Raw genomic sequence first — 15,221 nt, 5'->3', positions numbered from 1 at the left:
GAGATAACCAGGCAACCACATTAATGGGCAGAGGTAGGCAGGAACATGCTATTCCCAAACAATCCAGTGGAACCTAGGGAACAAGCATTTCCAAAGTCTTACATTTAAAAGGTGCCCTGAGTATATGTCATCAGACTCAAATTCCTCTTTCATCGTTCTGCTTCCTCGCTCCTTTGCATAATTCTGCCTCCCTCATCCGAGCATTTGTCTTCAGTTCACATGGATTATGCAAACTGTTGGTACTTAACAAGGACAAGGATCTACAGAACTGAAAATGAAAACCAACTAGTCAGGGAAATTAAGTAAGAGACCAACTACCTACTGCTCCTTTGTCCCTCTTTCTCTTTTAATGCTTTCTTTTAATTTGAAACTCATGTAGCCCAGGCTGGTTTCAGAGTCACCTTAATTTATGATTCTCTAATTCCTGGGTGTACATTACAGTCTGTGTGTGTGTGTGTGTGTGTGTGTGTGTGTGTGTGTGTGTGTGTACCAGAAAAACACTGCCAGCTAAGCTACATCTCCAGTCTTTGTATCTATTTCTTTAATCTCCCTTTTACCAGCTGACATAATTCACACTTGTGTTTATGTCTTGTCAACCTTCCTCTGACTACCCCGAAGCTCCCCTAACAATAAAAATTTTACTATTGTCTTATCCCTTAGAAATATGTGTGGAACATAAAATGCATAGGATAAAAACTATGACTTAATTCTGACCCCAAAATTTTAAAGATAAAGTTATTTTTTCTAAAACTTTAAGTGACTTTAAAAGCATCATTTATCATCTGCCCCAGTCATTCCATTTCAATATATTTATTCTAAGAAATTGAAAAGTATGCATCTTCACAAAGTCTTATTCACAGATATTTATAGTAGCCGTAACCATAACAGACCAAACATGGAAGTAAACTAAATGCACTTTACTTGGTGAAATGATAATCATAAATGGTCCACCCAGGGATTGTAAAGAGGAGAGGCTAGAAGATGGGAAGGCTAGGCTGGTGGGGAAAATGATGCAATTCTATTTCAACTAAGCACATTAAGACATAATGAAATAAAAAATATATTACTCATCAAAAATATTGATAACAGGGGGCTGGAGAGATGGCTCAGAGGTTAAGAGCATTGCCTGCTCTTCCAAAGGTCCTGAGTTCAATTCCCAGCAACCACATGGTGGCTCACAACCATCTGTAAAGGGGTCTGGTGCCCTCTTCTGGCCTGCAGGCACACACACAGACAGAATATTGTATACATAATAAATAAATAAATAAATAAATATTGATAACATGATGATTAATCCTGTCATAATAGAGACTTTCAATTTCTTTCGATGAAAAGGAAACAGGGGATGTACAACGTGACCATAAACATGATGATAACTGAACGAAGCTGGGCACACCCTAAACTTGTATGATTTCATTTACAGGAAATGTTCAGGTAAATCTACATGGACAGAAACTTGGCTATTGTCTGGAGATGAAGAGTGACTGCAGTGGGAGATGACAGGCACTTGGAACTGATGGAAATGCTCTGAAACTCAACCACAGCGATGGCTGTGCAGTTCCGTCAATGTTCTGAAAACAACTGGATGGAACACTTAGCATAGCTAAACTTCGTGGTACATAATTCATAACTCCAATAAATGATGGCAGGAAGAAAACATGTATAACATCCTTTTCAATTCATTATTGTAGACAATGATTTGCTCTAGGCAGAACCAACCTGGTATCTCTGGCTGCATGTTACTAATGAGAAAGTATTAGGCTATATTTGCAAAGTGGTCTATAGTGCATCTTAAGAGTACCAATTTAATAATTTTAAAAATGCTACTGTGCAAGTCAATTATTTTGACCTCAGGAAACTACAACTGAAGAGCTATTGGGATTAGGAATTATCTGTAAGTATACAGATTGGGCACTTACTAATTTAATTTTTCAAAATCGGTTATTTCTACCAACAAATTGCTCAGACTTCATGCTGTGCTGATCCTGTTTATACATGATTCTTTCCATAGAAGAGTACTCAGGCTTGCTATTTGGGGTGATACAATTTTGAAATTCTGCATCCTTTGTAAGGATATATATATATATATATATATATATATATATATATATATATATACACACACACATATATTAACATCTGTTTCAGAATGTGAGTGCCTAAGATGTCATGCAATATTTAGTGTTTGAAATAGTTTATCACTTAAGTCCTATTTTGTTCCCTTGAACTCATCTGCACTGCTCTGACGTTCCAGCTTGGATAACTTCCCACAAAAGAAGTCACAATTTCCTCTTCATTGATGATTTAAACATATTGCTTGGGAATGCATCTCAGCCTTTATTCTGTTGTGTCTTAACTTGGTAGTGGGTAAATCCCTGTCAATTTGAAAGTATGCTCCATATTTTATTTCTTATGAATCTTATTTTATAATGACTGGAGCAAAACTAGAATAAGCTGTCTGCTTTATTTTTGCCAGTTAAAATTTTATTGTGGTTTGAAATAACACTTTTGTTTACTTCATTTCTAAGATATTCTCTCAAATACAAAGTATATTTCAACTTGTGTTCAACGATTTTGTCTGAAAAACAGAAAAACATTCATAGTGGCAGGAATAGTCCATTGCATCTCCTCTCCACTAATTCAAATTTATACCTTAGTGACACATGAGTGGGTTCCCAGAAGAATGTTAGAGGGCATGGACAGGAGGCATCTATGCTTATTATAATTGTGCTAAAAGAAAATGATGATAAAAAGAACAAACTTAAGATTTTTAGAAGCCGGGCGGTGGTGGCACACGCCTTTAATCCCAGCACTCGGGAGGCAGAGGCAGGCGGATCTCCGTGAGTTCGAGGCCAGCCTGGTCTACAAGAGCTAGTTCCAGGACAGGCTCTAAAAAAGCTGCAGAGAAACCCTGTCTCGAAAAACCAAAAAAAAAAAAAAAAAAAAAAAAAAAAAAAAAAAAAAAAAAAAAAGAAAAGAAAAAAGAAAAAGATTTTTAGAACCTTATTCAAAGTTTGGAAGATGTAAAATTTTCTTTAAAGATCTTGAATTCTGTGGTTTTTTTTTTTCAGAGCCACTAGAATGGCTGCCCTCAAATTTCAGCTTGTGTAAATATTACAATGTTTTATTAACATTACAATGACGAGTTACCCTCTAGAATTTGAAGGCAAGGCCCTATCCTGAAGATAACACACGTTTTAATCATAAAACATGGAGAAATCAAACTAGTACTGACATGGAAGCTTCATCCTTCCTAGATAGCTTTCATAGTGCTGGAAGGTTCCATCCACAAAACAAGAGGAGAAAAGTAGTCATCAATCACAATGAATGGTGCACTCGGAGAGCCGCAAAAATGATGCCCTGACAGGTGCATTAGTGCCATGAAGATTGTGGAAGTAGCAGGCAACTTTCTGATGGCCACTTTCCCCTACCCAATATGAAACCCATTTCTGTCACCATTATCAGGACTATGAACTTTTGCTTGGGTATGTAATGGGTCCTAGTGGAAAACCTATCACTATTATCCTGATAAATGGACATAGTATTAAACTAACTCCTAATAACTTATCATCATGACCATAGATTAATGCATCTCTCAGCCTTCATCAGTAAAGCTTCTATTTGCAGTTATGGTGATTAGTAGAAAACCCACAAGAGTTAAAAATGAAATAATTAAACATTGTACTCAGCCCCAAATGGGACATCTATACTGTGTCCTTTCCTCCCTAAGCTCAGGGGAGGAAATTTTGAGAATTGCAGAATTGTCAAAAGCTGGAGGTAGTGGATGATTATAAGGAAAGAGTGGTGTTTGGCAATAGTAGGGCAGTTGCACAAAGGAACTCCCAGCCGTTGGGACAGCATACCCAAGTCCTGAACCATCTCAAGCCACACAAGAAGCCCACGGTGAAAGAGGAGATAGGCTTGACATCCCATTTCTAGCTGGGGAGCTAGTATCAGTTGATAGCTTCTGGGAGAATGAGAGCATTTTTTTAAAGATGTGACTCCTGGTTGGTTGACCAAGTTCCAGTGGATGACCACACATTCATGAATACATGAGCAGCACAATTAGGACATTTTGGGTTAACAAAGGAGAATAACAAAAGAGAATTGAGCTGAGGTAGATCTGGGAGGACTTGGGGAAACATGAATGATAAAAACACACTGTATAAAATTCTTAAAGAGCTAATCAAAATAGGAAAGAAAGGGAATTCCTTTTTAGTTTTCAAATACAGTCTGTCTACTTGAGGTTAAAACTAGACCTACAAGTTTTATCTTGCCTGTTGCAGAATATTCCTTTACACCATGTGAAGATGTGTCTCTCTGATTGGTTCAATAAAGAGGTGAATGGCCAAGAGCTAAAGGGGAAGAATTTTAGGTGAAACTTCTAGGGACAGAGAGGTCTTGGGAAGAAGAAAGACACAAAAGCCAACCAGGTGCAAAAGAAGCAGAATGGACAATATAGAGTAAAGGTAACCAAGCCATGTAAAAGAACATAGATTAAAAGATATCACTTAATTTAATTTATAAGAACGAGTTAACAACAAGCCTAAAGAGCTAAGGCTAGGCCTTCATAGTTAATAAGTCTCCACTAATAAGTGGTTATTTGGGAGCTAGCAGGTAGGACAGAAAAAGACTAGTTATACTCACCAACTCCTAACTTCCCCTATTTCCAATATTCTATCCCCTATCTCCAATATTCTAACACTGGTATCTACACACTCCGAGTTAATATATAAGGCACTAGGCAATCCAGTTAAAGGCATGATGATGAGGCTTGCCATATAAGTGGTCACTCCTTTAGTTATGCCAGATTGAAGCAATGAAGCTAAAAAAAGAATCTGGAGCAATATGACCTCATATTGGCCCTCTTAATATGCCTTTGATTTTGATGATGATTTCCCCCCCCCCACCCCTCTCTCGACCTCTCTGTCGTTTTCTCTTTCTCACCCCCACACCCAGAGAATGACAATACTGGCCTGAGTTCAGCACCGTCTTTTCACAACATGTGAGTTAAAGTATAAAGTGTTAATCGCGTGCAGATATGTGCACACTAATTATGAGATGAAATCAAGTGCCTCTTACTGAACCAGTAAGCACTGCCCTATCCAATCCCTGGGGTCTTTCCAACACTACCACATAATCACTCTATAAAAGTATCTGGGTAGCTTTGCATGGCTGAGCTCCCATTTTCTCACTTCCCTCAGTCTGGGGCTTGGCATCAGAACACCGATGAGATGGACGCAGTGATGTGCTCAGTGGAGCTGCACACTGAAAGCCCTCGGCATTAAATCATGGTCTCCATTTGTCTAGGGGAACCTGTAAGCCTCTTTTTAGGAATCTCCTCCCCAAAGCAAAAGCCTAAAGGGATTGCTATTCACCTCATCCTTTGTAGATATTGTCAATATATATGGAATTAATCCCCTTATTTAACCCATTTCCTTGCAGGGACACTCCTTTGTCTATTATTCATTCAATTAAATTCATCCAACTACCTAAAGTGTTGTAATTATTATTAAATTAAACATCCCCGTGCTAATGAGGTCCGATTTAAATTTCCTGTTTTGTCTTGCTTTAGAAGTATCTTAAGACTTCTCTATAGATTTTAAAAAATATGCTTGTGGGGCTGGAGAGATGGTTCAGCATTTGGATGCACATGTTATTCTTGCAGGGGTCCTGAGTTCATTCCCCAGCACCCACACATTGGCCATGGCTCCAGTTCCAGGGGTTCAAATGACCTGTTCTGACCTCAAAGGGCACCAGACATGCTTGTGGTACACAGTCCTACATAAAAGTAGACACTCGTAGATAAAAATAAAATAAATATATCTAATCTTTAATGTGCTTTTTATGATTTAGTTAGTAAAATTCAAAAAAGTAAATACTGGTAAGTAAATACAAAAATTTCTTCTTCAAATTTGGTACATGATAGGATTATCTCAAGCCTAAGATACAGATGAATACATGAGCAAGGAACTTAATATGATTGATACATAGAGCAAGAAATTATTATTGTACTTTCTGTTTTCCAAGCCTTCTGAATTGAAGGATGTTAAGGACCACTGATGAAGATTTAAAGAGTACTGCACAATAGGCTTACTTATAAAGATTTTGTACGTAGGCATGTAGCTATTTAAAAAATGGACATGCTCCTTAAGCTAATCACTACCAATTAACTGAATTAAATAAGAACATAAATATGGAGCAATTGCATACAAAATGCAGTGTGTAAGATCAAGAATTCCATCTGATCCTCTAAATCTGTGAAATTTAGTGCAGTCTTATGACCCAAAAAGGATATTTAACAAAGTACACATAGATAGATAGATAGATAGATAGATAGATAGATAGATAGATAGATAGATAGATAGATAGAGACTTTTATTTAACCCCAGCACTTCGGAGGTAGAGGCAAGCAGATCTCTGTGAGTTCAAGGCCAACCTGGCCTACAGAGTGAGTTCCAGGACAGCTAGGGCTACACCAAGAAACCCTGTTTCAAAACACATAGAAAGAAAGCACACCTTTCCTAGTCTCCCAGTAACTTTAACCTTTTCATAAAACCATTAAAAGTTAAGTGTCTCTCTGGATGGAAGACTACAGATGATATATTTAATGTTATGTATTTTTGAAATTGTTTTCAGAATGTATTTGTTATAATTAAAATTTGTCTTTCAAAATATTGATATTTAAGGAACTCTATAATTAGAAATAAAGAGCAAAAATCACATAGAAAAATATGTCAAATATATAAAGAGAAATTCTATAAGATGATGAGAACCAAAAGAAAGAAATTTTAATAATAGTATAACAACTCTACAGGGAAAGGTGAGCTTGCACACTTTTGTTGGCCTATGTATAAAACACCACCACCTCACAATGCATTACCAGTACACACACCTTCCTTTTGACACGCAAAACGTTACCTAACCACCACGATGTCTTCACTCTTCTGCGTATGTTACAGTTCATGACAGGAGAGTATTGGAGTCAAACATTCAAAGGTCCATCCAGCCAAACTGAGGCAGATAGTGGAAAAGTTTTGAGATCCAATGAAACAGAACTACCCAAAAGGAAATCTCACACATGCAGGTGTGGATATCACAAAAATCGCAAAGTTACATGTGCATATGCTTGTGCATTTGTGACCTCCAGATCATGTACCACAATCAAAAAGCACGTTTTATACTTGGGAAAAACAATAAGTAAAAAGGAGGGAACAGGTAGAAGAGGGGTTTTCATTATATCATTGCTGGGGGTTCTACATGGTAAAATTTGAATCCTTCTTATTTCAAGAATAATTTATTTTGGCCTTAGATTTTAACGGGAGAAGAGCCATGTATACTAATCAAGATTCAAAATCATTTTGCTGAACTATGAATAATCCATGCTCTAACATCAAATATTATAGATTTAATCATCTCAGATCAACTGATGTCCGTTCCTCCATAGGTAGTCGTCTCTCCTTAATAAATGTTAGATTTTTCTCTCTTTCTCTTTGATTTTCTACAATTCTGTCACAGTATGTCAAAGTTTGGGTATCTCTTTTTTGATGCAACCCAGAGCATGATCAGGATATTTAAAGAGAGATAAAGCAACAAGATGCTCTTAGCAAGTAGTTCTCAACCCTTGTAATACTATGACCCTTTAATACAGTTCCTCATGCTGTGGTGACCCCAACCATAAAATTACTATAATTGCTACTTCATAACTGTAATTTTGCTGCTGTTATGAATTGTAATGTCAATATCTATGTTTTTATCGATGGTCTTAGGCAACCCCTTCGGCCCCCACCAGGGGTGGCAACACACAGATTGAGAACCACTGCTTCCAGCAAAGTTAAAATGTTCTGTCTTGCAGGGAATTTAAAATTTTCTGTATTTCAGGGAAGCATGCTAAGCTGAAGAAGTAAATAACTCAATGGCTTCGGAAAGTCTGTGAAACTGAACTTAATCATTAGGTCTCTCCCTCCCCGAGCATATATAAACAGATAGAACTGCTAAGAGACACTCTCGGATATGCTAAACTGCCTTGAAGCAGGGATTAGGCCAGGCTCAGACCAACTGGGCTACTTGGAAAGAACATTCTCCAACCCAATGAGCTGCTTACAGGCTGGGAAGTATGTTCCAGGTTCCCAGCTTTTGCTGGTGGGAACTTTGGTAATGCAGCTGTCTGAGTCATTTCTGTTCCTGTAATAGACTCCTTCCGCAAATTCTTGTAAATAATCCCCATGAAACGCATTGGTTCCCAAAGATGGACTTTAATGGTAGCCTTACTGTGGTCTGTTACCAGCTTGCTATCTGAGGTACGTAGACCTGGTCACCTCTCCCAGGAAGACTGCCACATGGTGTTCAGACATGTAGCCCACTTGCTCTACGTGTCAAACAGTCTCCTTCCTTCTTCCCTGCCCTGACTTCTGCTCTCAGACGTTAACTTATCCAAAGCACAGGTCCCAAAATATTAACTTGTTCAAAATTCATCACAGATTAGAATTTTTGAGTACACGTGAAAAAAGAAAAATAAAGTATTTTTCTGTATCAAACGGTAAACAAAATGACCACTACTATTAAGATCTTGCGAAGGGTTTCATTATGTCACCCAGGCTAGTCTTGAACTCGCAATTCTCCTGCCTTAGCCTCTGAGTTAAAACTCTCAGTGTAAGTAAAGAATCGGTAATGGCGTCTTCCTGGACACCTGGGAACCCCTCTAGAGTCAAGTCTCTGCCAACCCTAGAATGGCTCCCTTAACTAAGATATATAATTCCTTGTTCCCATATCCACCCTTCCTATATCCCAACCATCCTATTACCCCAAGCTCTTCCCATCCTCCACTTCACACTTTTCTCTCCCCATCCCCCCTTCCCCCCATCCCACCTCACCCCATGTTCCCATTTTTTGTCCGGCAATCTTGTCTACTTCCAATATCCAGGAGGATAACTATATGTTTTTCTTTGGGTTCACCTTCTTATATAGCTTCTCTAGGATTTTTTACGAATTATAGGTTCGATGTCCTTTATTTATGGCTAGAAACCAATTATGAGTGAGTACATCCCATGTTCATCTTTTTGGGCCTGGGTTACCTCACTCAGGATGGTGTTTTCTATTTCCATCCATTTGCATGCAAAATTCAAGATGTCATTGTTTTTACTGCCGAGTAGTACTCTAATATGTATATATTCCACACTTTCTTCATCCATTCTTCCACTGAAGGGCATCTAGGTTGTTTCCAGGTTCTGGCTATTACAAATAATGCTGCTATAAACATAGTTGACTCTAGAGGGGTTCCCAGGTGTCCAGGAAGACGCCCCCAGCTAGTTCCTTGGGCAGCTGAGGAGAGGGTGCCAGAAATGTCCAGATCCTATTGCCATAGTCATGAATATCTTGCATATCACCATAGAACCTTCACCTGGCATTGGATGGAGAAAATGACAGAGCCCCACATAGGAGCACCGGACTGAGCTCTCAAGGTCCTGATGAGGAGCAAAAGGAGGGAGATCATGAGCAAGGAAGCCCGGACCGCGAGGAGTGCTTTTACCCATTGAGACAGTGGGACAGATCTAACGGGAGACCACCAAGTCCAGTCGGAATGGGACTGATGGAACAGGGGACCAAACCGGACTCTCTGAATGTGGCTGACGGTGGAGGAGGACTGAGAAACCAAGGACAATGGCAATGAACATGAACTCTACAGCATGGACGGGCTCACTGTGAGCCTTGTCAGTTTGGTTGCTCACTTCCTGGACTTAGGGGGAGCTGGGAGGACCATGGACTGAACATAGTGAAGGGAACCCTGATGGCTCTTTGTCTTTGGAGAGGGGTGAAGTGGGGGTATGAGTGGAAGAGAGGGGAGGGAAGGGGAAGGAGGAGGGGAGGAGATGGAAATCTTTAATAAAAATATGAGAAAAAAAAAGAATCGGTAATGGTTTAGTCACTGCTGCTCACCATTCTGAGAAAATTATCCACATATTTAGCAATAAGCAAAAAGACACTGGCCTACTTTTCTTTGGCTCAGTATATGGATTTGATTGTTTTACAGGGTCACGTTACTGGAAATGCAGGACAGCTGTAAAGTGCTTGACTGTACAAGAAGACTGAGCATAACTGAAACAATGACGTGGTGTCCATCTCAGGCTACCATCACTGCTGTACTGTTTTGCAGAACTGGTCATTTTCATATATGTTACATTTTAAAGACAATGATGTAAAGCACTTTACTCATTATTTTTATTATTATTATTTATTCAGTGGTAGGGTTTTTTTGTTGTCTGTGTAGTTTTGCCTATGAACAGCTAGCCATCTCATAAGGATTTGGGAATGAAAGCAAGACACCCAATCCCAGCACTCAATCTACTCCACTTCCTGCTTGATCTAGTGATTGACAGGTTAGGGTGAGCGCTTCTTGAAAAGCGTCAACACTGCCTCATCTGCTTCTGTTTCTGTTATCTACAGAGGGCGTTAGGCGCAGGAGTCATTGGCAGATATCTGACTGATCAATGCTACTGTGTTGGAGGTCCAGTCAATCTAATAAATAGCTAAGCAAAGGTTATCATTCAGTACTAGCCTAACTGGGGGGAGAAGACATAATAAGGCTTCATATGTAAAATAGTTGCTAGATACACAATTTTTATTTGTACATTTTATAAGGGGGAAATGGAGATTCAGAAATGCTGAGTGCTTCGATGAGGCAGAACTTAGTCCTCTATCCAAAATATCCATTCCATCACTAGTACTTCCAAATTGAAAACTGGACGAATATCTCAGAAATAAATGTCTAATCTGTTAAGTACTTAGCTCTTTACAAAACTGGGTAGCTGATAACTTTTTTCCTTTTATTCAGAATCTGATTTTTTTTAAATGGGTCATAATCAAGAAGGTAATTCAACTCTATGGCTCAGTAGTAGCTAGCAATTAGAACTCGTTATGGAAAGAACAAATAACCTAACCGGACACACGGTGATTTACCCTTGTCGAAGCAACCACCAGTAAGAAAGCCTTTGCTGATGGAGAGGAATGACGCTGTTACCCAACAAAGGCTGTAACATTTGAAAGTAATTCACCTTCTGCAGGATGGTGTCTCCCACAAGGGTTACAGGATGATCAGCAATGTGGTCTAGGCTCGTCCCAATAGCCAGACGAGGCCCACACTCGAGAAGATGACAGACACTCTGGAGGACTAATCCAAATGGACATTTTAAGGTCTTCTGTTTCTTCTGCTCTAGACACCGAGTTTGTTTTGTTCATTTCCTTTACGGACTCTGCCAATGCCTCCCCCCACCCCGTCTCTTCACTCTCTACCTGAAGCACTCCATCACGTGGTACCTGAAGCACTCCATCACGTGGTACCTGAAGCACTCCATCACGTGGCTGGAGACCATCTCCCCATTCTTAGAAACCCACTTCAACTTCTGAGTATTGGAAAGCTGGCCTCAGCTTCCCTACCTAGGGTTTTACCTTGGGCAAGGATTTTTAAATTCAGGTGAGACATTTGACTCCTGACAATGGCATGCCATTGCCGCGCGACTCCTTGTCATATCCATTTATTTATATGGGCAACTTCATTTTGTGCCTCTGAAGACAGGTTATTCTAGCCCTTAATACAAGATCCAATCAATAGCCATAAAGTTGACTATTGAAATTCTTAATTCAATCACTTAACTATCTCATGCCACAAATGAGAGGGGTAAAGAACTTTTCACCTGGGAAGAAGCCAAAGCTGGAGTCAAGATCACCAACTATCCTCTCTTCCCTAGTCCAGGAGCTCCTGAGGGAGGGGCTGGCATGGCAGTTGGAGTAGCAGACTTACCCTCTTGGCTATCTGCCTACATTTTTACTCAAATTCTGACTGCTATACTGTATTGCTGGCAACGTCAGTTCTCTTCCACAACAAAGGCTTCCCAGTTCAGAGTATATCCTTGTGTGGCTGGTAGGAAAAGTGAGCATAGCTCCAGCATGATAAACAGGGAGGAATGTCAGACGCTCATTCCGGCCATGAAAACCCCAGTCATAATTCTAACTTTGCTCCCTTAAGTATGGTGAGAGGACATAGCTCATTTGGAAAATCTGACCCACAGCCCAAGACTCAATACAGTGAAATGCTTTGTTCCCCTCCTGCTCTTACCGCACCAGGAACGTTCGATATGTAATTATTTAATCCCCAGCCGAAAGCTAGCAGACAATGGAACTCCCACAAAATGTTTACCCTGCTGAGGTGTTCCAGTATCAGTTCCACCGAAAACATTTTCAAAGCTTTCCATGTCATTTTTCCAAGCCACCTTCCCAGTCACGCCTGAAATGCCTATGTTTGAATATTCACCATCTAGTAAAATATAGCCCCGTCCAACAACTCCCAGCATTCAAGCACAAGAACTTTGGTGGCATAGGTAAAGTTTCCAAGTCTTGTTTTGTTTGGGTTTTTAACCATTTTTTTTTTCTCTTTTGCATTCCTTGCCTTTGGGTGGTTTTTGACTGTCATCTATTGCTGTTGGATTTTCCTCCACGGCATCAAATTGCTTTTTTGTAAATTCTTATAAATAAGAATTATATTACTGGTCCCCTGAGGAGCAATAGCAACTCACAGGATGATTTCCCTCAAGTTCTGCTTATACTAATAGTTAAGGTTATAGGGGATATGGCAGGAAAATAAGGTAAATACGGGTACTGCCACTGAACTGAACATATAAGGTTCTTTAAAATAGTCAATTTCGTCGTCTATATTTTTATACCCACATAAAGTAAAGGTCAACTTATGGAAGCTAATGAAGTCAAGACAAGAAGAAAAGTCAAGTAATGAACATGGATAAAGTGACTTTCTCAACAGGAGTCTTTAGGAAAGCAATTCCACCTTCATACTTTCCAACATGGGCTCTAGAGAGGAAAGGCGACTGTTGTAAAATAGCATGAAAAAGAACAAGAGTAAAACCCTAGCCCCCTGCTGGTGGGATTCCAGGATTGCCCTATGGCAAACCACTGCTTTAGATTGAGTACCTTTGCAATGGGCTTTTCTAGATAGAATGAATGTTGTGACTGAGTACGGATTCTAAACACCTGTCAGAATGTAACTACCAGAGAACTGTTCTGAGCCGCTTTGTAGTGGGACACTCAAAACAAAACAAACGAACAAACACTGTAAAACCACAGATGACGGACGAGCTGAGGGTGGGGGCAAATACAAACAGGATTCAGTATGGTGCATATTTCAAACTGCTCAAAGACACCAACCGCATGGTGGACGTGCTTTAGAAACTCGAAAAACAGAAGTTGAACCACTTGCAAGAAGGAAGAAGGAGGTCTCCCAAAGAAATTGACAGTTCCCTCCAAAGCTCCCCGTGCGCAGTAAGACCTCTGTTTCACTGCACTGCCCTGGTAGTGTTTCCTTTAGAAACGCTTAGTGTAGACACCTGGGTGGTAAGGTGTCAAAGTAAGCTCAGAGAAACGCTTGAAAGAACGGAGGAGGAGATGTATGCAAAACAGCTGGCATATATATATATATAAAAGAATGTAATGGAGATCTGGGGAAGGGAGGGCGCTTACCAGGCCACCTCCACAGGTGCTGAAAGAGGCCAGAGAGCCAGGGTGGTGCAGCACCGTCCCAGTGTAAAAGCAGGCGGAGTCTGGCGGCGTGGGAGGTCGAGGGTCAGCCTCTGCCCGAGTGGGATGGGGAACTGGATTTGGCCACTGCTCCACCGCGAAGCGCTGCGCCAGGAAGCGGCCATCTCTCCGGAGCAGCAGGTACAGGTCTCTGGAGAGGGCCGGGATTCTCAGTAGCACCTCCTCAGTGCTGGGTTCCGCTTGCTGGGCCGGGGGTGGGGACGAGGGGGATTGCGGGGGCGACGGCGACTGCCACGAGGCCGGGGCTCCCGAGGACAGGGAGGTATCTCCGCTGGATCCCCGAGGCAGCTCTTGAGATTCGAGTTCCTCCTCGTCCTCACCACCTGGCTGCGGGGTAGACTCGAACCAGGACTCTGACTGGCCATCTGGGGCTTCTTCCAGCGGCGCCCGGGCCACCGAGCGCACCTCGCGCGAGCTGCCCGCAGCCTGCGTCCGGCCGCCGCCCCCAGCGCCGCGCCCCCAGCCCGGATCTGCGCTGCCCCCGCTGCCGCCCGCCGCGTCCAGAGACTCCCGGCGCCAGAGTGCAGGAAACACGACTTCCCACTCTTCGAGGTCGGGTGTGAGCTGCAGTCCTGTGGATGAGGCAGACGGGCGCAGGGCTTAAAGTTTACGCAAGCATTCAGGCACACAGTCCCCACAGATAACATGTGCTGGCACGAATGCGAGGAGACTCCTGCAGGACCTGAAGTCTTATAGACCTCGACACTTTCATACTAAAAGTGTGGCGATAATATTTAAGCATATACTAACTGAAACCGGTGCAAACTCCAGTAAGCTCCCAAAAGAAATAAATGGCAAGCCACCCGGTTTCCTCCAGGTACTGTAAACACAGCTTTGAACCATGACTTGGGGTGGGATTGGGAGAGCTGATAATTTTACAGACGTTAAAATCAAGCCAAGGAAAGTGCCCTTCGCTTGCGACCCTGACCTGCTCATCTGCCCAGCAAGCTGTTTCCCTGCTACCCACAGAGCTCTGCTCAACACGCACGGGGTGCAGCAGTTCTGCCTTCCCGTGTGTCCTGGGTCCTCACTGGCCAAGTGGGAGAGGAAGCTGGAAAGTCACTCTATAACGTACCTGAGATGGTCCCATGCGACAGGAAGCCCAGCTGGTAGAGGAGGCAGCAGCAGCAGCAGATGCGAGTCAGGCGCATCTCGGGGCCCATCTCCACAGTGCGCGCCTCCCGCGCGATCCACAGCGCACGCAGCCGCCTCCCCGGAGCGCCGGCGGCCAGGCGGCGACTGTGCCCGGGCCCTTTGTCTGCCAGGGGCGGGGGGCGGAAGGGGGGCAAGCTGTGTGACTCCCGGAGCCCGGGCGGGGCTGGGGTGGGGAGGAGCGGCGAGTAGCACTCGGGCTCTCCGCGCTCCAGCTCCCCGGCGAATTAGGTGATGAGTCGACTTTCTGTGCTGTGGACCGTGCAGGAGTTTCCAGGCCCCGAGGGCCAGAGCCTGAGCTCCGCGGGACAGTCCGAGAGCCGGGAGACGCACGGAGGTCCGGCCGGTCTCTGATCGGGCGGAGTAGTGCAATCCCAGCCGCTGCTCGCCGCCGGCACCCGCACAGAGTGAGGCCGGCGCCCGGGTTTGGACAGCTTGCCTTAGCAGAGCTTTGCACACTCCCCGGG

The 15,221-nt window shown here is 42.5% G+C and overlaps 1 protein-coding gene across 1 annotated transcript in view; it reads right to left on the bottom strand.

Moving 5' to 3' along the window:
* Positions 1–14,765, bottom strand: part of Adamts19 (ADAM metallopeptidase with thrombospondin type 1 motif 19) — a 171,913-nt gene extending 157,148 nt beyond the window's left edge. Inside the window, 2 exon segments of the mRNA XM_038331546.1 lie at positions 13,525–14,174; positions 14,678–14,765. Of these exon segments, the coding sequence (XP_038187474.1) occupies positions 13,525–14,174; positions 14,678–14,765 (738 nt within the window).
* Positions 14,766–15,221: the final 456 nt, after the last annotated feature.

Source organism: Arvicola amphibius, chromosome 5, assembly GCF_903992535.2.
Source record: "Arvicola amphibius chromosome 5, mArvAmp1.2, whole genome shotgun sequence".
In the NCBI taxonomy this organism is placed as follows: domain Eukaryota; kingdom Metazoa; phylum Chordata; class Mammalia; order Rodentia; family Cricetidae; genus Arvicola; species Arvicola amphibius.
This window is presented reverse-complemented; position numbering and strand designations above follow the sequence as displayed.